This window comes from Phaseolus vulgaris, chromosome 3 (genome assembly GCF_000499845.2).
Source record: "Phaseolus vulgaris cultivar G19833 chromosome 3, P. vulgaris v2.0, whole genome shotgun sequence".
NCBI classification, from domain to species: domain Eukaryota; kingdom Viridiplantae; phylum Streptophyta; class Magnoliopsida; order Fabales; family Fabaceae; genus Phaseolus; species Phaseolus vulgaris.
Window position 1 is genome coordinate 2,703,811 of NC_023757.2, and position 24,444 is coordinate 2,728,254.

Genomic DNA, 24,444 nt, shown 5'->3' on the forward strand with positions numbered 1-24,444 from the left:
GATATATAATAAATTTGGTCAATCAAATATTTACATAACTTTAAACAACCTCTATAAACAATTGCATTGGTGATGAGTGAATCTCATAGATGTAAAATATTATTAAGAAATGTTAAATACTTAAAGTAAAATTTAAATCTATTATTGATTAAAATTAACTAACTAATTACTTTTATTGATTTCAATGAATTATTTATTTATTCCTTTTATATGTATTTAGAGATGCACGTGGGAAAATAAATAAACTAGATGCATAAAATAATTTTGGAGAATATGTGAATACTATATTATCACAAATACTTTATAATTTTTTGTTTATCTCTTGTTTTACCACTTCATATTACCTATTATAGATAAACTTATCTCTATTTCCTCTTTTTTTTAAGCATCAACTAACATGGTAGTTTTTATCTATCATTTACTTCTTTTCTTTTGAACCACAAGGGTATATAATTATTTTTGTATTTCTAGTAATTTAGATGACTTTTGCTTCCTGCACTAGATTATTTGGAATCTGCAATATATAAATTTTTTAAATGTCAAACTACCTTCAAATTTTGATTTGAAACGAATGAGTGTAAATGTTGATTTTTGGTGTTGGTAGATTTCATGGAGGTGGAGGCAAAACTGAGTTCCTACAAGGTGTATTGGAGGTCATGGTTGTAATTGGAAGCTTGGATTATGTGAGGTAAGAATGGATGATTGAATATGAGTTTTGTTTTTGGAAATCGGGTTCTAGAAAAACATTTTGGAATAAGCAATTCAAAAGGATTTTGTGGGTATCATGTTGTTGGTTCATTATTTTTAAGTCCATACTAGAGAAATAATCATTTTGGAAACTTTGTTCCAGAAGAGGGTTATTTGTGCATTTTGAGAAAATATCAGAGAACCATCATAAAACAACCACAAATACATCGATGAATGATCCATAATACTTAGAACTCGCATAAAGCACTCAAAACGTCCAAAATTTACACCCACAACTATCGAACAATGTTGTTCAACTTGCAGAAGAAAATAATCAAAACTCTAAGAGTTTTTAAAAAACTTATAAGAATATTTATGTCATTTTAACTAAGTGATATAGTACATGTTACAAAATGATTTAGCAAGCAAAAGTCACTTTAAATAGTCGGGGGAATTTAGAGAGGGGCAAAATTCCTACATATTCCATCCTAGGCCTATGAACTAGTTAAGTATAAATCATGACTCACATATATTATAATTACATAATTTTTTCCATAAGATTCACATGGAGTTTATTGTTTGATACATATAAGTAGAAAATGTTTTCATTCTTTGCTTTATTCTAAAATTACTCTATTTTATGGTATATATATATTAACTTCTTTTTTATATATATATTCTTTAATGCCATATTGCTTTGTCATATGATGTTCTTGTTCTGAACTTACATATATAATGTGCTTTCATCTATTATTGTTAAGATGTATATAATTAGGTGACTAGAATAAATGTTTATCTAATCCAATTTTTTTTTCTAAACTCTAATATAATGAACATACATCTATCACTAAACTCACAAATTCATCTGAAATAATCAACTTTGATGTCCTTTTGGCAAAAGCTAAGCAATACAAATAAGTAGATTTTGATAAGGGCAACCAAAGTTTCATCTTTACAAAATTGATATTTTTTTGACAATAAAACATAAGGAGACTGTTAAGGCATATATGACTAGATGCAAGTCTACATATTTACCAACAAGTCACTCAAGATTTTAATAATAAAAAATAATACAAACTTTTGGTATATCTAACGAGATTGTTAAGCGTGAATAAACTAAGTTACTTCAAGTCTAAAACAAATGTAATACATGTCTTGCAAAGAACCATTAGAAGACTAAGACTAATACTAGATGTGTTATAGCAAATTGCAACAACCTTAATGATTTTGATTAAGTGCTTAAACCAACAAACCATTAACCATGATATAGTTGCATTTGACCGACATTGAAGGAAAAAAGCTTATCATGCAAGTGCAAGTGCTTCGTCTGACAAACTTGAACACTCTACAAATTTTCCACTTCCTCTTAAAGGTGTTGATGAACATTACACAATAAGTGCAAACAAATCTTAAAGCTAACTTAAAGATAAAGAATATTCTCGTAGCTTAGTATGTATTGTAGAGAATGTCTTCACTACTCGTTACCAAGATAATCCACGCTTAAGACAAGTCAACATCAAAATCTTTTGAAATTTGAGCTAAAGTTACACTGCTTACAAACTATCTTGACACAAATGCATTTCAACCCTGACCCAACCATTTGTCCAATACAATATGTACTCTTATCATAGTTTGGAGCAAAGTTTTTGTTACCAAGAAAGATAAGTACTACAACTATTAAGGATGCTATGTGAAAAAGAGAGGATCAATTAAGGTTACATGAAACACATTTAATGTTTCTCAACTTCTTGCTCGAGAGATGATATTAGAAGAAGAATAAAACATTCAATTAAGTTCAAAGCTACTTGATGACCAGAAAAAAAGAATACAACCACTATATTCTTCAAACCTAAATTTTTAAAAATAAACCATTGCAAGTGCTAAAAGTATACTAAATTTTCTTTGCTCCATAAGTTTGTTTTCAATCTTTAACAAACTAGAAAAGAAGTTAATCTTATAAGAAAGATGGAACCCTCTCTTGAATAAACTTTGTGACACGTTAAGGAATATTTTATTATTTAATACGTAGAAAAAAACTAAAAAGAACAAAATTAAGATATATAAAATTTACAAAAATAAAAATAATTTACGGGGAACAAAAACATTCTAAAACCTAAAAAACTCCTGAAGATTTGAATTTCGTTATCCTCTAACCAAACCTCACACACAGTCCTCTGCTTCGAATATGGCGCTCACTGCTCCTCTAGCTCGCAACGCATTTCCAAAATTCCCAATAATACCCTTTCATGGCGAAACCTTGCCGTCTTCGTCATCTTTTATTGGCTCTCCGCTTACTCTCTCGCCCGCTTCTTCCCTTCGTGGTTCGTCAATATTCATCCTTATTTCTTCAGAGCCATAGATAAATGAACTATTAACCGAAAACTAGCTTATTCGAATGCTTTTGCGGTGTGTTGCAGGGAACCAATCACTCTCGAGAAAGCAGTGCGTGGTTTTTGCGAAGAAGGTTTCGGGGCTGGAGGAGGCAATGAATATCAAAAGGTAACATTATTCCACACCGAGGTGGAGTTATGTTATTGTTTTTGTAGTATTTTAGCGGATTGAATTTGAAAGTATCAGTTCAATATGTAAGGTAATGATCTGGATTAGAGCATGAGAGGGTGCAAAGTTTTTAATTCTTGTTTGGTGTTCTAAGTTTACATTGTTGTTGCGGTAGTGTGTGACGGATTGAGTCTACAGTCGCATCCTGACGTGGTGACTGAAAATTCCAAAATGTTATTTAAAATTTGATTGATTATGTGCATGTTTGAGTGTCGGCTTAATAGGGGTCAGCAACGTGAGTCTCTATAACAGTTTAATTATATTCTATTTATTATAAATGAAATTGAAAATCCTTTTGAAAGCTGGACAACTAAAATAGACATAAAAATTTATTGGAAAAATCAATCCAAATTTGCAAGCATTAATGAAATTAAAAAGTGGAAAGCCAAGATGTATGTTTCTAGATTCTTGGTGAATCCACTATCACAATAAGATGTAAATGAAGAGGTAGGATAATTAAAGTCCACTAAGTCTTATATGTGAAGGAAGTGTTGAACCTTCACTATATATAAAGGGATCATATGAAAAGAGAAGATACAGCGAATTGAGAGAGAGGGGGTTACCACCTTACGTGAGAGAGATTGGTGGTCTAGTAATGGGGTTTCTCATGGTTGTCTAGAAAACTTGTAATGTGTTGAAGTATAATGAAATTTATTTGAGACAGTTCCATGGACATAGGCATTAGATGCCGAGCTGTGTAAATTCATATCTTTCGCTACATTTTTTTGTGTGGTTTTTGTGTCTCGTACCTTTGATCCTCATTATGTGTGAAGGGGAGATTTTTCCCCAACACTAACATAATGTGTTAAATAAAGTCTAAGTTTCCAAGGAACTAAAGGTGAAATTATGCGTACCAAAAGCCATAAGCAATAGGTAACACAACCCAGCTGAACTCAGTGTCATCATAGATATTCATTGAATTCTTTGTTTAATTTTAAACAATCTTCTCATTCTTTAAGCATTCTGTCTGATTCTTAGCATCATGGTGGCTAAATGATGCTTCTGTAATTTCTCATTTCTGTCTATTGTCGCTTTCTCAACACAACCAAAATAGCTACACTTTTAATTGTCTGGACACAAAACTTGGGAGAAACACATGGTTACAAAAATAACAAAATAATGTTGGTTGTGGAAGTTCCAATTCTATATCATTCTCTGCCGGATAACTTTTTTATCCTACCGATGAATAGAATCAACCCACCTTCTGTTGGTTGGGTTGAGTTTAAACCTATGGGTTTTGCTGTTTAGCCCAAGCTAATGAACTTCCATTATCTGTTGTGTATGTACTGGATGTTGAGTTATTCCATGGTGTATATTTGGGTAGTTAAATTCTTGAAATAGAACTTCTCCTGTATAGAGGTATTTGATAATCAGAATTTGTATTTTATGTATCGTATGTTGAATTGTAATTACGTGGTATGCTGTACATGAGAAATAAAATTGTTTAGATATCTTTTTTAAAAAAATTTGAGAGATATACATTTTTTCCCTTGTTTTTTTTATCATTTTCTACTTCATGTCTATTAAGTGTTCTATCATTTAGGTCTTAGAATATAAGGGATAGATATCAAATGATCTATTTATCCTTTCCTCCCTTTCTTCTTTGCTAAGCATTATAAAAGTGTTTTTGTTATGAACCTAAGTTTTTGAACTTCTTTACTCTTGCCTGTGCTCTCTGATTACAGTAAAAGGGTTTATTTCTATTTAGAAGTAGAAAAAAAGTTGATACAACTTTACTCTAGATTCTTACTCATTGTTTGGTCATATGAAGAGAGCGTGAACTTCGAGTTGTGACAAAGTTCAAGAAAAGGCCTCCATTAAGGCGGGGGCGAGTATCTCCAGGTCTCCCTGTCCCTGATCATATACTAAGGCCTCCTTATGTTGGTTCAAATATACTTCCAGAAATTGCAAGTGAGCATCAAATTCATGATTCTGAAGGTATAGCTAAAATGAGGGCTGCATGTGAGCTTGCAGCACGTGTCTTAAACCATGCAGGAACTTTGGTTAGGGTAAAGTTTCCTTCTTCAAGCATACTTCCGATGTCATTTATTTATCTTGTGTTTGCTTTCTCTTGCAAGATAGTGGTCATTGTTAATTAATTATTCTCTTATATTTGAGCTTTTTTAGACAAATTTCTTTGTATGGTACCTTTACCATGTGTTAGCATTCACTTTATTAGATTTGATGAGGGTCATTGGCTGTGGTTTTTCTTCTTACACATAGACACTAGTGCTGATCATCATAAGTACTTTTTTCTCCTTGTGTTGCAATTGATATCCAATTAATCATAGCTTTTGGTTAATAGGGATAGTTGGCTAGTTAGTGTGAAAGAGGAATGGGTGAATTTGGTGGCATATGTTTTGGTTAACTTGGTGGTAGGTCATGGGTGGAAAATGGTGACTAGCAGTTTAAAGATGATGGAAGTTTGAATGGTGGTCAGTGTAGAATGACTACTATTACTACAAATTTAACCTGCTTTAGGCAAGTGAATCATTCATCATGAAAATGAGTTTTCAGAGATCTCTTCAAGGGTTATTTTGTAAACCAATTAATTCTTGTAAACTGATAAGTATTTCAGAGATCCACATTTTGTTTCATTTTTCTATTTATAGTAGAATGAAGAAGTTTTGGAGCTTGGGATTCTGGTTAAGTCAAAATTGAGATTATAGTTGGGATTTTGAGGGCTCACAACATCGCAAATCTTGGGATTGTAATACAAATCACAGATCCTACTCCTACATAAATATGAGATATGTACTTATACAAATAATATAAATAATTAAACAGATTAAAGGACACGGTCACACTTGAAAATACTTAATCAAACTTATGTTCATCATAAACCATAGGAAAAAAAGCATGTTAACCAAGTCATAACTCATGAGTGACAAACAAAATTTAAATACCCAATTACTTATGTCTAAGTAGCCTAAACAAAATACAAAATTATCAAATACCAACTACCTAGTCCAAGACAAAGAACACCTAGATGGCTAAGCCTAAACTTAAACATATGATATAAATCTTTCAAATTCAAACCAAAACTCAAGGGATCTTCATTAGCTCCATCTCCTTCACGAAGCACATCAATAAGAACATCCTCCTCCTCTAGAGGTGGGATTGCAAAAAGATCATCATCTTGCTCTCCACTTTGGGTTTGACCTTCAACCAAGTGTTCATCATCTCCATTTTGAATTTGGAGAATTATTTAAGCCTACATTTTAATTGTCTCCTTCAACATTTTTCATAATCCCCTAATCATCGGATGGAATATCATCAAGTTACTCAAGTGATCTTCCTCTACATTCTTCTCAACTAATTTTTAATTAACTGATAATGCAAAAGTCCAACATCCCAAGATTTTAATTTGTGTTTAAAAACAACCTACCAAGTATAAAACATGACGTACTTTGTTTGTTAGACGATAGTTTTATAAAAACAACAAATTATGTAAGACGTAAGTGTTTTGTCTGACAGACAATATAACATTGTGCAGTCTATTCTTAAGTTTGATAAAGCACACATAAGAACAAATGAAACACGTACTAAACATCAGACAATCCGCATAGACTAAGCTAACCTCGTAGTTCAATAAATATCCATATGCTTATTATATGTTTGCAGAGAATGTCCGTATGTCAAAGAGATTTGTTCAAGATTAATTATAAAACAAATATTGAAGATCACTTGCGACACGAGCTAAAGCTGTTTTCTTCATCAACCTCCTAACACAAAGAGCCTTTCAACTTTGACTCAGCTATTTGCCCTGTATGTATGCACTTAACCATGATTTGGTGCAAAAGGCTTTGCTATCCAGGGTGATAAGCATTGTTAGTTATCAAAGATGATGCAAAGAAAAAGGAGCACAAATCAAAGCTGCATTAAACACAACAATCACATTAAAGCTTGTCAGATGCAAAGCGAACATGTATAGAAGCTAAAGTTGTTCAATGACTATAAACGACCTCTTAAGGCTACCTTCTTCGAAAGTCTATTTAAATCTTTCCATCCAGAAGAAAAGTAAGAGTTAGGGAGATACTATGCCAAATCGTTGCTCAAATTAAGAGCACTCCTCTAAGTTAAAAGAGAAGAGGTTGAACCATACCAAAATGGTGATTAGATGATAGAGCACACCTCACTGCTTCGTAGAAGGATTCTCAAACTCAAAATAGAAACACTTTTAAAGTACTAGGATCCAAAAGAACGTCATGGAAAACACTGAGAGTGTGTTTCCAACTACCTAGGAGAGAGAGCTTGTCCATTGTATACGTCGAAGGACGCTACACTTCTAGAGAGCAAGATGATCTGTACTAGGAGAGAAAGTTTGAATTGTGTATTTGTTTGAGAGACGCTATAACTCTCCAATAGTCAGACAATATGATCAAGTGATCATCCAAGCATTCAATCCTTATATGTTAGCCAGGAGTGGCTAAAGAACATAGAATACTCATTAAGCCAAGAGTAGCCTGGGAAAGAATACTTCTTAACGAGGTCAACCAAGAGTGATTGCGATCCGAAAGAATACTCATTAAGTCAGGAGTGGTTGGAGTTAAGAATACTCAGTGTTAGCTAAAGAGTGGCTCGAGGAAAGAATACTCAACGGGTTAGCCAAAAGTGTCTACGAGCTCAAAGAATACTCAATTGTGGTAGGAGTGACTTGTGTCAAGAATACTTATGGGATTAGCTAGGAGTGGCTACGAGCCCAAAGAATACTCTAGTGTACTTTTGCAGCATTAGTCTGCCTAGTTGAACTTGATTAGTGGGTCAAGAATTGGATGTAGTCTGTGCGACATACAAATCAATATAAATTATTGTTTACATGTCTTTCCTCCTTATTTCCTTACACTACATGTTATTATCATCGCACTAACCCAAGAAGGATAGTTATTGCGAGAGTACTTTCAAAACATATATTTGTCAAAGGTTTTTTTCTTATGTTATTTTAAAATCTGCACACAGGAACATGGTTAGACGCAAAAACTATGATCTAATCACTTTGTTAAAGTAAACATGAAAACATATTGGTCAATTGATTCAGTTGAGTTACGAAGTCTATGATGTGACCATTTGGATTGAAAGGGCTTAAAATGAAATAAGTTTTTAAATATGTTCGTCTGATAACATTTGTTTTAAGATATGAGGAAACTCGTTTATGTTTTATTAGATGGAACATGTTGAACAATGTTTATGAAAATGTCTTTTTAAATCAATATTTTTCAACAAATCATCTTAGGTCAAACTTGTATTAGGTATGTCTATTAGACAAAATAATAACAAGTTTGATCAATAGTTAGAGTCAATAAGAATTTATGACAAATGATTTAGAGAAGTTAGCAAGTTACATTTGATAAGATACATCAAATGAAAGAGTTATAGTTTGATTGCTTCACGAACTAAATCATCGTTTGAATATTGTCAGTTAGACGATATTTGTGAAAAGTTTTCAAAATTAATTAAATCACAATTCAACCATCCCTTCTTGGGATTTCCTTGTTTTTCACATTAACCATGACATAATCAAAATATCATTTAGAGTTTCTTATTTCAAATAATTTGTTTTCTTTGTACGGATCTAATAAATACTGTTATAGTTATAGGAATATGGAGTAAATCCTCTATAGTCAAGAATATTTATCATTTGGAACATTTTTATCCCTGTATCATATTATTAGAAGATATCAAATACCTTTTATTAATTTGTGTTGGTTTCGTTTTCTCAATAGACATAAAGCATCCATAGTTTGAGCTTAGTGTCTCTCTTTCCTATAGTTTAACGTGGTATCTAGAACCTTTTTCAAAACCGTGTTGGCCTTGTTGAAGTGGATTGTTTTAGTGCCACTTTCAGGGACCAATATTTTCTCCAATGAACACATAGTTGGGATCATGTTGCATTGTGAACCATCCGAATCATCTAAATGCCAATGTGAACCATCCATTCATGCTCATTTGCTCTCTCATTCAAGCCACAACTAACGACAAACTAACTTGCACCCTTGCCTCCTCCCCTGTGCACCCCTAAACCTATCGTGGTGGCTTTGTCAGAGTTTGTTTGGTGTTTCGATCTATTTTTCCTTTATTATTTTATTACTTTTTTTTCCAGATTTCAAGAAAAAAATGTCTTTTCACATCACTTGTGTTCCTTCGTATTCCTCAAAAAATAAGCACAAAGACACATACTTTGTGTATAGGGGAACATATTGCCTTTGCATCACAAAGTAATAACTTTGGACACCTTTACTCTGGTAATTCTAAAAACCATCCGAAATGAGAACATTGCTACTACATTGGACATTCCATTGATAGGTGTTGGAACCTACATGGGAAACCCTCTCTCTCATCCAATATAGCCCCAAACATTTACTATTGAGTCACCTGTTGGTCCTGCACTACCAGTTGATCTACCTTGTATGACTTCAACTACATATGAAGACTTTATGAAATTATGTGAGGCACGCCAATCTAATAGTAATGCTGTTTTGGTGGCACACACTAGTAATTTGCCTTCTTGTCACTCTCAATCTCCTTTTGGTCCTTAGGTCATTAACTCTAGTGCAACCGATCATATATTTGTATCATTCACTTTTCCCTTCCTTTACTACTACCATTTTGTCATTTATAACTACTGCCAATGGTTCACAAGCACAAGCTTTGGCATTGATACTACCTAACCCTTTCATACTTATTGTTGATTTTGTTCTTTATGTCACTAACTGCCCTTTTAATATATTGTTTGTCACCTAAATGACCCAATCCCATGTTATTATTTTCACTTTCACCACATATAATGTTAACTTATAAGATTAGATATTAAGCAGGACGATTGTTGTCGCATGTGCGTCACGTGACCTTTACTATCTCTCTCCATCACCATCAGTATGTGCATCAATGATCTCCTCTTTGATGATTCATGTGCAATAGGACATCTCGGGTTGACAAAAGGATGGTGTCAATCTTTCTTGGTAGTCTTAATGAGTGCTCCTTTTTCTTTAGTTCTTTTTGATTTTTGGGGTCCTTCTTATACTATTACACTTTTTGGTTTTTTAATTTTTCTTAACTTTATTGATAATTATTCTAAATGTACTTGGATTTGGTTGATGTAGAATCGACCATAATTGTTTTCTATATTTCAAACTTTTTAAAATGAAATCAAAACCCAATTTGGTATATCCATACATGCTTTTTGTCATGACAATGCCCATAAATATTTGTCTCACCAATTCCAACCGTTAATGGCATTCAATGGTATTCTTCTTCAAATTTTGTGTACTCATACCCCTTAACAAAATGGAGTAGTTGAATGCAAAGACATCTTATTGGAACTATTTGGGCACATTTTGTAGTTATCTTCCTCACCATTTTTTGGGGGAGGTTGTCCTAACAACATATTATTTCATTAATCGGATGCCCTTAATGATTCCACTTTGTTCTTTTTCAACATTCCCATTTATATAGTCTTTCTCCATGTATTTTTGGTACCACATGTTTTGTACATTACATCCTGCATGGTCAAGATAAACTTCCTCTTGGGTCTATAAAACGTGTCTTTGTGGGATATAGTTATTCTAAAAGTGGGTATTGATGTTTCTCTCTAGATCTTAATCAGTATTGTGTCTATTAATGTCTATTGCTTTGATTCTATTCTATATTATACACCTATTCCTTATAATGACGACATATGTAGTCACTTTTCTATCACTATCAGTCTTCCTTCGTCACAACCATATGACTCTACCGTAACTTGGGATGCTTCTTTAACATCCCTTCATATCAACATCGTTCACGACCTATTGAAATTCCATGGGACCTATCTTCAACAAATAATGATATAGTGGAGGCCATGCCTAATCCTTCCCCGACACTATCTCCTGTATTGAATCTAGTCTTCTCTACAAATGATTGGCCTATTGATTCCAAAAGGTTGATTTCTATTGTAACCTTTCTTTCCACTATACTAACCTCAATTATCATCGACTTTCTACCATACACTATATTTGTTTGTCCTCGTTATCTTCTATTCCTGTCTAATTCTCTAAATGAAGCTTTATCTCATCCAGAGTGATGGAAAACGATAAATTATGGGAGTGTGCCCTTCAAAGTAGTGGTACTTGGGAGCTATTTCCTTTTCCAGCCACAAATTAATTGGTGTTAGTGGTTGTACAAATTGTATTGACCCTTTTTCTCTTATTCCAAAAACTACATCTATTTGATTTCTCTTTTGCATTGTAGCTATTCACCACTCAACTTTGTTTCATCTTGACATCAAGAATACATTTCTACATGATGATCTTGATGAGGAAGTATACATGGAGCAATCTCCTTGATTTTTTGCTTAGGGGGGAGTTGTATGATCTGGTATGTCGTTTATGTAGGTTCCTACATGGCCTCAAGTAATCACCCTATGCATGGTTTGGGCATTTTTGGATTGTCATCCAACAATTTGGAATGATAAAAATTGATGTTGATCATTCTTTGTTTTATTGTGGTTCTTTCGAAGGATGTATCAATCTCATTGTATATGTCAATGACACTATTATCTTCGACAATAATAAGGAGAGTATTGTCGAACTAAAACTATATCTTGCTCAAAAGTTCCAGACCAATGATCTTGGACACTTAGGTATTTTCCTTGATATAGAAAAGGCCCAGTCCAAGGGTAATTTGATCATATTTCAACGAAAATAGGCTTTGGAAACTTTAGAAGAAACATGGATGTTAAATTCTATGTCCGTGAACACACCAATGGATTCGAGTGTTAAACCCTTACTTGACCAAAGAGAACTATATTTTGATCCTGAGATACTGAAGGTTTAGTTGGTATTAAATTATCTCATTGGAGCTCGACCTGACATCGCCTTTGCAGTGAATATAGTAAGTTAATTTTTATGCTCTCTTGGTCAAGACCACTAGGATGCGGTCGTATGAATCTTGAAGTGTATTAAGAATGCTCTTGGAAAAGGCGTCATTTATGAAGATAAGGGAAATACTCAAACTATTGAGTATTTTGATGTTGACTAGGTAGAGTCACCAAGCAATAGATGCTCCACTTCAAGATACGATGATCTTGTTGGAGGTAATTTAATATTGTGGAAGAACAAGAAACAAAATATTGTGGCTAGATTAAGTGCAAGAGCCGAATACAGGGCCATGACATTTGTCACTTGTGAGCTCATATGGTTAAAACCAACTCCTTAAAGAGCTTAAATTTGAAGATAATTCCTAAATGCATCTTATATGTGACAACCGAGGTGAAGTAGCAATGACCTTACATGCTACAAACTTGGGAAATTGACAGTACATTTACTTCGTTTGTTGAGGGAAGTAAGAAGACTTTGGACTCCTTTTATCACTAAGATGCACCATTACCTTATATGCACCAGAAACAATGTGAGAAGTTTGGTCAATTAAAGAACAATTTTTGATGGTGAATGTTTATAGCTTATTTAAAACTATAATAGTTGGACCTTTATGTCCACAACATTCTTGAAATTTTATTTATAGTCCAACATTTTACATTTTGGGTTTGGTAATTGGTACGATCATCTATTTTGAACAGCTATCTAACTTAATGTTGGTTTAAATTGTCAGCCTTCCATAACAACTAATGAGATTGATAAAGAAGTACACCAGATGATAATTGATGCTGGTGCTTATCCCTCACCCCTTGGCTATGGTGGATTTCCGAAAAGTGTGTGTACATCTGTTAATGAGTGCATGTGCCATGGAATACCTGACTCTCGGCAGTTACAGGTTTTGCAAGCCTATATTATTATTATTATTTCTAACTTTACCTTTTGCATTCATTCTTCTCATAACTAATGACAATGGTCTCTTTTTTGCAGAATGGTGATATTATTAACATTGATGTGACAGTCTACCTGGATGTATGTTTCTCTCTTTCTAAAATTTTATTTAGGTGTAAGTATAGGAGTTATGTCTGTTATTGATACAATTATTTGGAGCTGTATTACAAATTACAGCTTCATCCTCCCATAGTGGATATTTGGAGCAAAGAGATTCCTCTCTTGCTTGGGAGAGCTCTGCTCTCTGGAAACTTGCTTTCCTTTCTCTCAATTTTTTAATTTTCACTATCTGATTGCAAGTGCCTCTGATACACGTTGTATCATTAGTGCTTTTCCTGAGAGAAGCTTGCCCATTAACGTATGAGTACAAGAATGACACTGCATCGTCTTGACATTGTTGAATCTGATTTGTTGAGATAGCCATTTGGCGTTCTGCAGCAACCATTTGCCCCAAGTTTCCAGGTTTCAGCCTTGAGGACAAGGCTAATTCTGTTGGGCAGGGAATTGATATCCCACTCAGGTCCATAGTTGTAAACCTAAGAATAAAAAGTAGGATTGATTGTTTAGTGGCTCTGTTTAGGTGTATTTCTGTTTCAGTAGAGAAGGAGTATTTGGAGAATGGTTGATTCTATTAGAGGGGAGTGGGGTTGGTCTTTTCCCTTTGGGAAAATGTTGAGATCATCCTGGGGGATCCATTAGTGGATGTTGAGTGAGGAGAAAATATTTTGTTGAGTTGCCACGAGATATTGTGGTTATATAGTGTTTTACTCTAAGATACTAGAAATCATTGTAATCATTACTCTTGGGGGTAGAGTTCTCTATATATATGTCCTCTTGTATTGATTTACGTTGAATCAGTTCAATAAAGATCTTTTTCCTCTCATAGCACCCTTTTCAAGTGTGGATATTTGGAGCATACAGATTCCTCTCTTGCCAGAGAGAGCTCTGCTCTCTGGAAACTTGGCTTTCTTTCTCTCAATTCTGTTATTTTCATTTTTTGATTGCAGGTACCCCTAATACGCATGTATCATTGTTAGTTTAATTTACACCTTTGTTTATAATGTGGTTAAAAAGCCAAGTAGAAACTGAGGGAGTAGGAATTTCTTACCATGTTTCTTTAAAAGATTATGTGCATGTCATTCGTGATTGTAATTTCTCATGATATTTTAGGCTGTCATTAAATTTTATTTTGTGAAATTATTTTATAATGTTCAGTACAGTTGTTTCCGTTTTTATGTCAAACAGATTAGCTGTGGTCTATTTTATTGGATTTTGGATGTGGGTTACCTATATTGTTTCTATGATGTTTACTGCTTTTAGTGTTAATGATTAATGTAATTAATGCCCTTATATGATTAAATGAAATTAATACCCTTCTATATGCTATAGGGATATCATGGAGACACATCAAAGACATTTTTTTGTGGGGAAGTCAGTGATGAACTGAAAAATCTTGTCAAGGTAAATAATTATCAGTTGATTAAGGGAGAAAATAAACTTCGCTGTATGATTGATTTGATTGTGATAGTATAGGCAACACTCTGTTGACCAAATATCACTTTCTTAATCTGTTTGATATTTTCATCAACAGAATTTTACTCATTAAGCAATTTCAGTTAATTTATTTAGATTTTTCGTTGAGTAGATCCTTTATCTGTTGGAAGGTAACTGAAGAGTGTTTGGAGAAAGGAATAGCTGCATGCAAGGATGGCGCTCTTTTTAGGAGAATTGGAAAGAAAATCAGGTAAATTATTTATTGCATCATACTGGAAAAAAGCACCTACAGGCATGAGGTGAAAAAATTTGAAGGTAGTAAGCAATAATTATGGAATTACTTTTCTTAATAGAAAAAGGAAACAATACATTGATATTTAATGGAAAAATGAAATCCTAATAAAAGGAAATAAATCTCCTGGAATAAAGGAAATAAATCTCCAGACATAAAGACTCTGAATTTGGAGCAAATCTACCAAAAAAACTCCTAATCCCAATCCCAATCCCTTAGTTTTAGGGATTTCTTACAAACAAATCTATATTTATTATCCAATCAATCTGTATTTATTGTAGAGTAAGTGTGCGATGTTTACACCCATATTTAAACACCCCCTCCCCTTCTCAGGATGGGGAACAAATGTTCTTCATTCCGAGCTTGGTTATAAGATTATGGAAGTATGAGGTATTCAGTCACTTTTGTCAGCATATCAACCACCTGTTGCTTGGACGGAATGTATGACATGCATACTAAAACTTCTATTTTTTCCTTAACGAAGTGTCTATCTATTTGTATATGTTTTGTTTTATCATGCTGAATGGGATGATGCGCAATGTCTATTGCTGACTTATTATCACAGTAGAGTTTCATGGGTTCCTCCAAATAAATCTTCAAGTCATCTAAGATAATTTTTAGCCATAATAACTCACATAGCCCTTGTGCCATGGACCTGAATTCTGATTTAGTGGATGATCTTGCCACCAAATTCTGTTTTTTGCTTCTCCATGTCATTAGGTTCCCACCTAGGAAAGTACAGTATCCATTTATTGATCTTCTATCAACAAGAAAACCTATACCTGCATAATCTGCGTTAGTGTAGGCTTCAAGAGATAGTCTCCCATTTCTTTTAAATAGTATTCTCTTTCGAGGGCTGCCCTTCAAAAGTAATGTAGAATTCTATAAGTAGCTTGAAGATGAGGTTCCTTTGGTTCATTTCATGCATAATCTAACTTGACACTCACTGAATGAGCAATGTCTAGCCATGTGTGAGACAAATAGATTAATTGTCAACCCAATATCTGATACATATTTTTGTCTACTGCTAGTTCCTCCTCAGCCTTACATAACTTGTGATTACAATCGATTAGAGTTGACATTGGTCTGCATCCTATTTTCCCAGTTTCTACTAGCAAATCACCCATTTTTTTCATCATTTCCAATCACTATAGTTTATCAACATAAACTAGAAGTACTGTTACCCCCTCTTTTCGTTGACTTTGTTTGTAGTCAAATCCCTTCATAAATTTTGTGAATCTTCCAAACCAAGCTCTAGGGGACTGTTCCAGTCCTGAAAGAGCCTTTCGTAGTGTGCACACTTTATTTGTTCTGTCTCTCTCAAACCCAGGTGGAATATTCATGTAGATTTCTTCTTATAGATCTGCATGGAGCAAAAGCAGTTTTAACATCATATCATATTGTTAAAGTTTCCAATCAAAGTGGGCAGATAAGGACAAAAGAATCCTTACAATATCCCTCAGTGACCAACCTCACTTTGTACCTTTCAATGGACCCATCAGCCTTATATTTTACTGTCAATATTCTTTTGCAATGAACAATATTCTTCTCTTTGTGTTTGTCAACAATTTCCCGAGTACTGTTCTTTTCCCATGAATCCATCTCCGCTTTCATGGCATCTGTCCATTCTTTCTTTGTCAAAGCTTTAGTAACAATGTTAGAGAGAACAACAAAATTCAAAATAACAATGAACCATAGTCGATAATCTATTCCGAGAAACATAATTTGATAAAGGATAGAGAGATTGTTTTGTACAGCTTCTAGTACCTCTTCTAATGGCTATTGACAGATCAGGGTCATTTGGAGAGCTGAGAGTGGTTCAACTGTCTTTAGTTTTAGGTTCAAAACTTGGATTGCATTCATGGACTTGCAACATATTTGGAATGCTCTTTACTTGTTTATACATCGCTGAATCTTGGAAAAATTATAGGTACTCTTGGGGTTGAATCTCTAACTGTTCCAGTATTTTCTGGTTGCAGTTTAGTAGCATCATTGATGGTATCAATTTTAGTTTCTAATTCTGCCCCAAAATTAATTTGCTCAGTTGTAGGTTCACTTTTGGAGGCTTCAGTTGGAGCATATGACAAAACAAAGGGTTCAAGGTGGTCATCACAATCTTTTGTTTCAATTGAAGGTGACATCAATGGAGATATACAAGCCTCACAATGCACTTTTGAGGTATCTAGATTTTTAAAACAAAAAGTGATGGATGTCCTAAGCGATAGTGGTATAAGCAAAGGGTGTCTTTATTTGATACACCGAGTAGAGACATGGGTTGGTCAGCTTTTGATTGTTGACACGGTTCTAGGGAGTAAAGTTCATTTCTTTCCTTAGCATGTCCAATCCTCCTCCCTGAGAACTGCTCCTCCTGTAAAACACACAAAGATGGGGAAAACATTGCAAAGCAATTGAGGTCATACGTAGTTTTTTGATGGAGATTAAGTTTTGGGACATGTAGAACATTTTTAAGAATAAGTTTGGAAGATAAATTAGATACCACCATATCCTGCAACTTTTACTAAAGAGCCATGGGCAACAATAATTTTTCTAGTGCTTGGAGATGGGCTATAAGAATGAAAGAGTTGAGGTAAGTATGTCATATGATCCATAGCTCTTGAATCCACAATCCAAGAGTTAGCACTATATGAGACACTCATACAAGAAACATTATCTGAGAAAGTAGTACATTCAAAGGGTTTCTCAATTGTTCCCAGTAGGTCTTTTAGTCTTTTTATCTCCTCAATATTGAATCCTCCCTTTGTTGATTTTGGATCAGACATCACGGAGATGCAAAACAACAACTGGCTGTCTAATGGGTGATTTTCCAAAGAAGAGAAAACAACAATAAAGGCTGTTACAATGAAATTGCAGTAATTAAGGTTGCACCCTATTGAAGACAAAATGGCAATGAAGGCTGCAAGTGATAAAAACAGATACTAGGGCTCCTGGAAAAACCTAGAGCTTTGATACCGTGTGGATAAATGTGTAGGCTGTAAGCAGTAGTCATGGAATTACTTTTCTTTATGTAAAAAAGAAACAATACATTGGTATTTAATGGAAAAACGAAATCATAATTAAAGGAAATAAATCTTCTGAAATGAAGGAAGTAAATCTCAGGATATATAAAGACTCTAAATTAAATATACCAATTAAACTCCTAATCCCAATCCTTTAATTTTAGGGATTTTTTACAAACAAATCTATATTTACTATCCAATCAATCCATATTTAATGTACAATAAATGTGCAATATTTACACCCATATATATGATAATCAAAATCATGAGTCAACTCGCAAACTCATAAGGGTTTATATTCCTACACCATTGAAATGGCTTAACTCATTTGCAAACTCATTTTTGAGTAAGCTCGAGCAAACTTGCTCAAACTTATCGAGAATGTTGAGTCTCCTACAAAACTTTGACATTTAAGCATATGGTCTGGGACATGTACAAAAACAATTTCCCTTAGTATTAAAGACGGGGAGTGAATTGAAGTATCACCAATTTTCACACATACGTGCACACACCCTTTTGAGTTTTCTACTTTCATTTGAGTTAAAGTTGTTAATTACGCATTTTCTTATTTGTAGTTTCTGAATACAATTATTGTGTATTAATTGATGATTCAATCTTCAATATATATTTTTTTAAGCATTTTCTTTTCTTTTGAAACATTTCTCAGTGAGCATGCTGAAAAATATGGCTTCGGTGTAGTGGAGCGTTTTGTTGGACATGGTGTTGGAAGAGTGTTCCATTCAGAACCAATTATCATACACAATCGTAAGTGACCAATTAACTTGCATAATTTCTTCATAGTCTTGATTTCCAATAAGAATGACTGGCTAAAATAACTCTGCATTAAACTACATATTTATTTCTTGGTTGGCTAAAATATGTAAAAATTCTTTTTATATTCCCTAATTTTTTTTAAAATGCTTTTAATAGGTCAAGTTTTATTTTAGTTCACCAATTTAAAAGTATTTTTTTAAGTCTCAAATTAAAAAAAAAGTGAATTAACATTTCTAGTTCTATATTGAATGTGACACTTTTGTTTCATTAGGATAGAAAATTAAAAAAGAAATTGATCCATAACATCTATGTCAAACTTTTTATATTGTATAAATATGTTTGAGTGACTAACAATATGTTTTCTAACAGTTCTTTAGATAAATTGTTGTTGTAAATAGCATAATATTAGGATAAAAATATTCTCAATATCTCCATGGTAGTTAGGAAAAAATATCTTCAGAATCTTCATATTAATCTTAGCATATTTTTATTTCCTTATTTTAAAGGATTTGATTATTACAAATAGAGACTATGGGAATGTAATTGGTATGATTGTTATCAATAAAATAATTCTTTATTTCCTTACATAGTTGAAGTATTTACAAATAATATGATAAATTTGATCATGGTTTTAAACCCTTAAATCTAACGAAGCAAAAGGAAACATTGTATTCATACGTTCTAGTTATGACCAGTATACCTTAATCTCAAAATAAAAACATAAGTCAAAACTCTATTCATGAGAAAGAGAAGAATATTTCTAATATTGTTAAAGTTGTTTTCTCAAATTAAACACATGTTTGTAACGACAACAAATTTCATTAATGTTAACCTTGAAAATGAAAATGAATTAGTTCAAACATGGAAGACTTAAAAACCCACTTTTAAACTGGGGAACTACAAAAATATTTTTAATATGGAGGACTAAAAAACTTACTTTTAAAAGTAGTAAAAAAAATTAAAAACTGTATTTAAATGTTATGAAAAATCGAACCAAACTAGGAAGTATGGTTTATTTTGGAAAACCAAATCTGTTTTTCCCTCCAAATCAAATTGATATTTTTGGCAAATTTGTTCATCATCAGTTTAAAACCCAAATCAGTTTGAACCAGTTTTGAACTGGTTTTAGACTGTTTTTGGTTCAAAACCAGTTTTAAATTTATTTCTAAACCTGCATTTTGAACCTTTTTCTTTCTTGTGAATCCAAATTTAAATCTGGTTGAAGAAAATGTCTTAGGTTTAAAAACCACGTTACATTATTTGGATTTTTAAAATATGATTTGGTTTTGATACTTTAATTAGATTTTTTGTGTGACCCTTGTTTTTCATTGTAACTCAGTTGCTTTCTTGTCCAAAATAATAATGTTAAAATTTGAAATGTCTTTCATTTTAACTCTGCACAATAGCTGAGCATTCATCCAAAACTAATTAACTTTTATGTTCTTTGAAAGAGCTGAAATGTTGATTAATCAGTGATTGGTTGTGTTTAATATTAACTTCATTTTTTACCTGTTTATGATTGATTACAGTGGAAGTAGGTTGTGATTTAAAATACTTGGTATAGGCAATCAAATTCACCTATTGGATGGGGCTAACTTACCTGTCATCCTTACTAAGAATTATGTGAGGAATTGTTCGTACAATATGTTACATATTAAAACCTTCCATGTGCCTTTGGTCCTTGCTACAATGCTACCCTCAGAAGACATTTAATTTTAAAAGTGTTGGCCAGAGAATTGTCCACATTTCAAGCTTACAAAGTGAATACGGGTGTCATAAAAACCATTTATGCAACTTCACACAACATAGACCTGCCCTTCACTGTTCCCTCTTGTTTTCCTTGATACTATTTGTCCTAACAGATTTTTAATTTTATGCCATTTCTTTACAGGAAATGAAAAGCGAGGTCGCATGGTTGAAGGTGAAACCTTTACAATTGGTAAGTGAATTCTTAATTGTGCCAAGAATCTGAGGTGATAACAGTTAGAGTAGCAATTTTAGTAGTTTGTCAAGTAATTATAACCAAATTAGTTAGCTGACATCTACTCACTACTATTTAACTAACTCTAAATAGTTAGCATGGGTATGATGTAAGGCACTTCTCACTTTTGATAGACAATTGTGATTCTCCTTCTTTGTATTTCTTCAATATCATGAAAGTCTCAAGGTTCTTTCTATTTTAGATCTTTGTGCAATTTGAGATTCTTAGATCTCATTAGTACCTAGTATCCTGTGTTCTATTAGCTGCCGTTTCAACTGGTATTAGTAGTCTTGTTCCTTTGGCACGCTTCTTTCAGCCATGGTAGAATTTACCTGATCTCAAGCAGCTTTATGTGAGGTAGAAGAAAGATTGGAAAGTTGCCTTTATGAGAAAATCAAAACAAAGATGGTGGAACTCGCAGGTATGATGTAAAAGACATTGCATGATTCACTGAATGAGGCATTAACTTAATTGGTGTAGCAAAATCATGACGATCGAGAAAGGCATCACAATTTGGAGGATGATCAGGATCATCTCATCAAGATTTTGGTTCTAGTGTGCATCGTTATCAATCCCGTGCTCCTTATGCTTGTGGTACCAGGTTGGCTAGAACCGATTTCCCTAGATTTAATGGTGAAAATGTAAATAAGTGGATTCATTAGTGCAAAATGTATTTCACAATTGACCTAACTCTTGAGGAATTCAAAGTGCGGTTAGCAGTGGTGCATTTTGAAGGCAATGCAATGCAATGACATCATGCATTTGCAAAATCTATAAAAAACGATAATTGGCCGACTTGGACTGCATATGCTAAATTGTAAAAGACGGATTTGGGAAGGTTTGTGAAGATCCCATGGTTGAATTGATGAATTTGAGGCAATATTCTATTCTTACCATATATCATGAAGAACTTGATGCCATAATCTATCAATATGGATCTACTAACAGATTATGTTCTTAGCTATTTTTTTAGGTGTTGGAGATCCCACATCGACTAGAGATTAGAGCCTTTCATTGTATATAAGTGGGTGCAAACCTCAACCCTATGAGCCGGTTTTATGGGGTTGAGTTAGGCTTAAAGTCCACGCACGAGTTGGTAGTCTCGGCGTGAGGGGGGTGTGTTGGAGATCCCACATCGACTAGAGATTAGAGCCTTTCATTGTATATAAGTGGGTGCAAACCTCAATCCTATGAGCCGGTTTTATGGGGTTGAGTTAGGTTTAAAGTCCACTTCGTAACATTAGGCAATTAAAGAATGATATCCAAATGTTAGTGAGAACGTTCCTACTGCTATAATGATGGTATTTTCACATGGCAAACTTTATGAATCAGCAAATCAAAGTGGTGGTATAGCTAAGCCTAATCCTCTAAAGGGTAATTCTAAACCCTTACTATCCAACAAACCTGTTTATACTATGGAATCACAGGTGGATTCCCAAAAGGGGGAAGGTGAGCAGAAATTTAATACCTGCTTATATGAATGAAAGAAAGGTTAAGGGCCTATGCTGTGTTTGTGATTAACCCTTCACACATGAGCATAGCTTAATTCACAAGAAAATTGAGTTTCACATGGTGGAAGTGGAAGATGATTAGTAGGATGAAGAGACATTACAACCAGAGAGACTTGTAAGAGAAACATTGTGACTTTGGAGAACCACACCTCCGTTACTGCACTCACTGGAATCATAGGTATTGGAGATCCCACACTGACTACCGTCACTACAGACCTCACTTTATAAACTAAGCTAGTTTAGTAGAGTTGAGTTAAGTTTAAAGTCCATTTTCTATTAGTAGGTGTTAGATATTATGAGATATTATTAGATTTTTTTACTTATGTAATGGGTTTAACCCATATTTTTTTTGTATGTTTTTCTCTATATAAACATAACCCTATATCTCCAATATACACAAGGGAATTTATCCTATTTTTTCTTTTTCTTTATTTTAATATGATACATCCATGATACATTAATAAAAGATTATATATGAATATAAAATATGCAGATTTTACCCATGAACAAAGTTTAAAGGCTAAATAAATGGGTAGGGAGAGGAAGAATAAAGTGAAGAGGTCCTGTATTTTTGTTTTGGAAGGAGTACATAACTCAACCAGAGAGGATATGGCATGTTTGCTATTTGTTTCATGAATTTAACATTTTTAATTTAAAATATTAAATTTTTTATTTAAAAGAATAGAAAATGACTTAAGCTTTATTGGAGTCTGCTCCCTTATAATAATCAAGTCCGTATCCTGTATTAATTTTGAGGTCCAAAAAATTGGATACTTTCTAAGATATGTATCTGGGTGTATCGGTGTCGAACCTGGGTACTACACCGTTATATTAGTCATTTTGAAGTATCCAGCTTCATAGATTACATCACATATTATTTTGTGGCATGTCTGGAATATTAGGAGTAATTGGTACGGTAGGTGGTCATCCTGTCATAATCTATGTAATAATTTCAATTGAGTCATTGTTTTGGAATAAGACATATGAGGGAAATTTCCCTTGATAGAAAGAAGTAGTAGGAACGTGTTTGGTTTTAAGAAATGCTTTTGTTTCCTTTTTCTATTTTCACTAGGAATAAAAACGTGAAAAGTTTCCACTCAGTCATTCCTTTTTCTGTCTACCTGTGGGTGCTATAGCATTTTGTTGAGATTCATGGTAATAAAAAATGCTACATCATAATTTAGAATTAAAATTGTCCTTGTATAAGGTTGTGATGCCTTTATAGTTCATATCCGCCACCTTCCGTTCCAGAATGTATCACAGATCTTGAAATTCCATTATGAAAACTAAGCCAATGCAGATGCGATGACAATTGTGTTTGCGCTAAGCTTCCTTATTATTATATGTGACCTTCTCATCTGTACATCTTGTGTTCAAATGAAAATAAAATCATTTGTCATTTATTTTATTTTCATGCTGATTCTGGATTTCTGTGGTTTGCTTTGCATTCTTTCTTTTTTTTTCCAATTGTTAATACGTTAGTATTTGTTAGTTGGGGAATTCAAACCTAGAACCTGTCCCTTCCTCCATTCACTTTTACCATTAAACCAACCTTATATCTTCGGTTTTCTCTGTATTGATCAAGCTGGGTGTTTAGTTTAGTCTTGAAAGTTTTTGATCCCTTATGAACTCTACTTAAATTTCAGAGCCGATTCTTTCTATGGGAAGCATTGATTCTATTACATGGCCAGACAACTGGACAACGTTAACAGCTGATGGCAGTCCAGCTGCACAGTTCGAGCATACGATTTTGATAACTAAGACTGGAGCCGAAATTTTGACTACATGTTGATACGGTAATTGTGCTTTTGATTTGCATTCACCATGTTATGTAATGTGAGTAGAGTTTGTGTCTAGATTGTAAATATGTGCCTTGAAATCAATTTACTTCTGGAAGATTATGCTCAGGCAACTAAAAATTGCCTTGCAAAGCTGCAATATCAAATTCTCTAGTGCATAAGTTTTCTTCTATGATGGCACCAGTTTAGAGACACACATTAAGTACGAAGTTGTGACACGATGCATTCAGAGTTCTCTCTTTCTCAGATAACTGTTCGCTACCAACTGTTTAATTTTATGTTTGGAAGTTATCGGAAAGAGTTTAGCTGAGTTTTCATATGAAGTGGTGGACATTATCCATGGGACTACTTGATAAATCTGTTGTGATTGCTTCTTCCTACATCTCCATATGTTCTTTTGCCACTCACAAACAAAACCTGAAAATATCTTTTTATCCTTCTTGTGTCATCCTCATAGATTTATGAAATCTAGAAGTAATTTAAAAAATTATATATATTCTGGATTACATAATCTAGAAGCTAATATCAGA

At 33.5% G+C, this 24,444-nt stretch overlaps 1 protein-coding gene across 1 annotated transcript; it reads left to right on the top strand.

Annotated features, from left to right (window-relative positions):
• The first annotated feature begins 2,777 nt into the window (after window positions 1-2,777).
• On the top strand, window positions 2,778-24,165 carry LOC137806248 (methionine aminopeptidase 1B, chloroplastic). Its single transcript, XM_068606252.1, has 10 exons — window positions 2,778-3,008; window positions 3,105-3,186; window positions 5,018-5,255; window positions 12,832-12,993; window positions 13,086-13,127; window positions 14,436-14,507; window positions 14,711-14,790; window positions 18,517-18,614; window positions 20,515-20,562; window positions 23,762-24,165. The coding sequence occupies exons 1-10, from the start codon at window positions 2,873-2,875 to the stop codon at window positions 23,905-23,907; spliced, it is 1,104 nt and encodes a 367-aa protein (XP_068462353.1). The 5' UTR covers window positions 2,778-2,872; the 3' UTR covers window positions 23,908-24,165.
• Window positions 24,166-24,444: the final 279 nt, after the last annotated feature.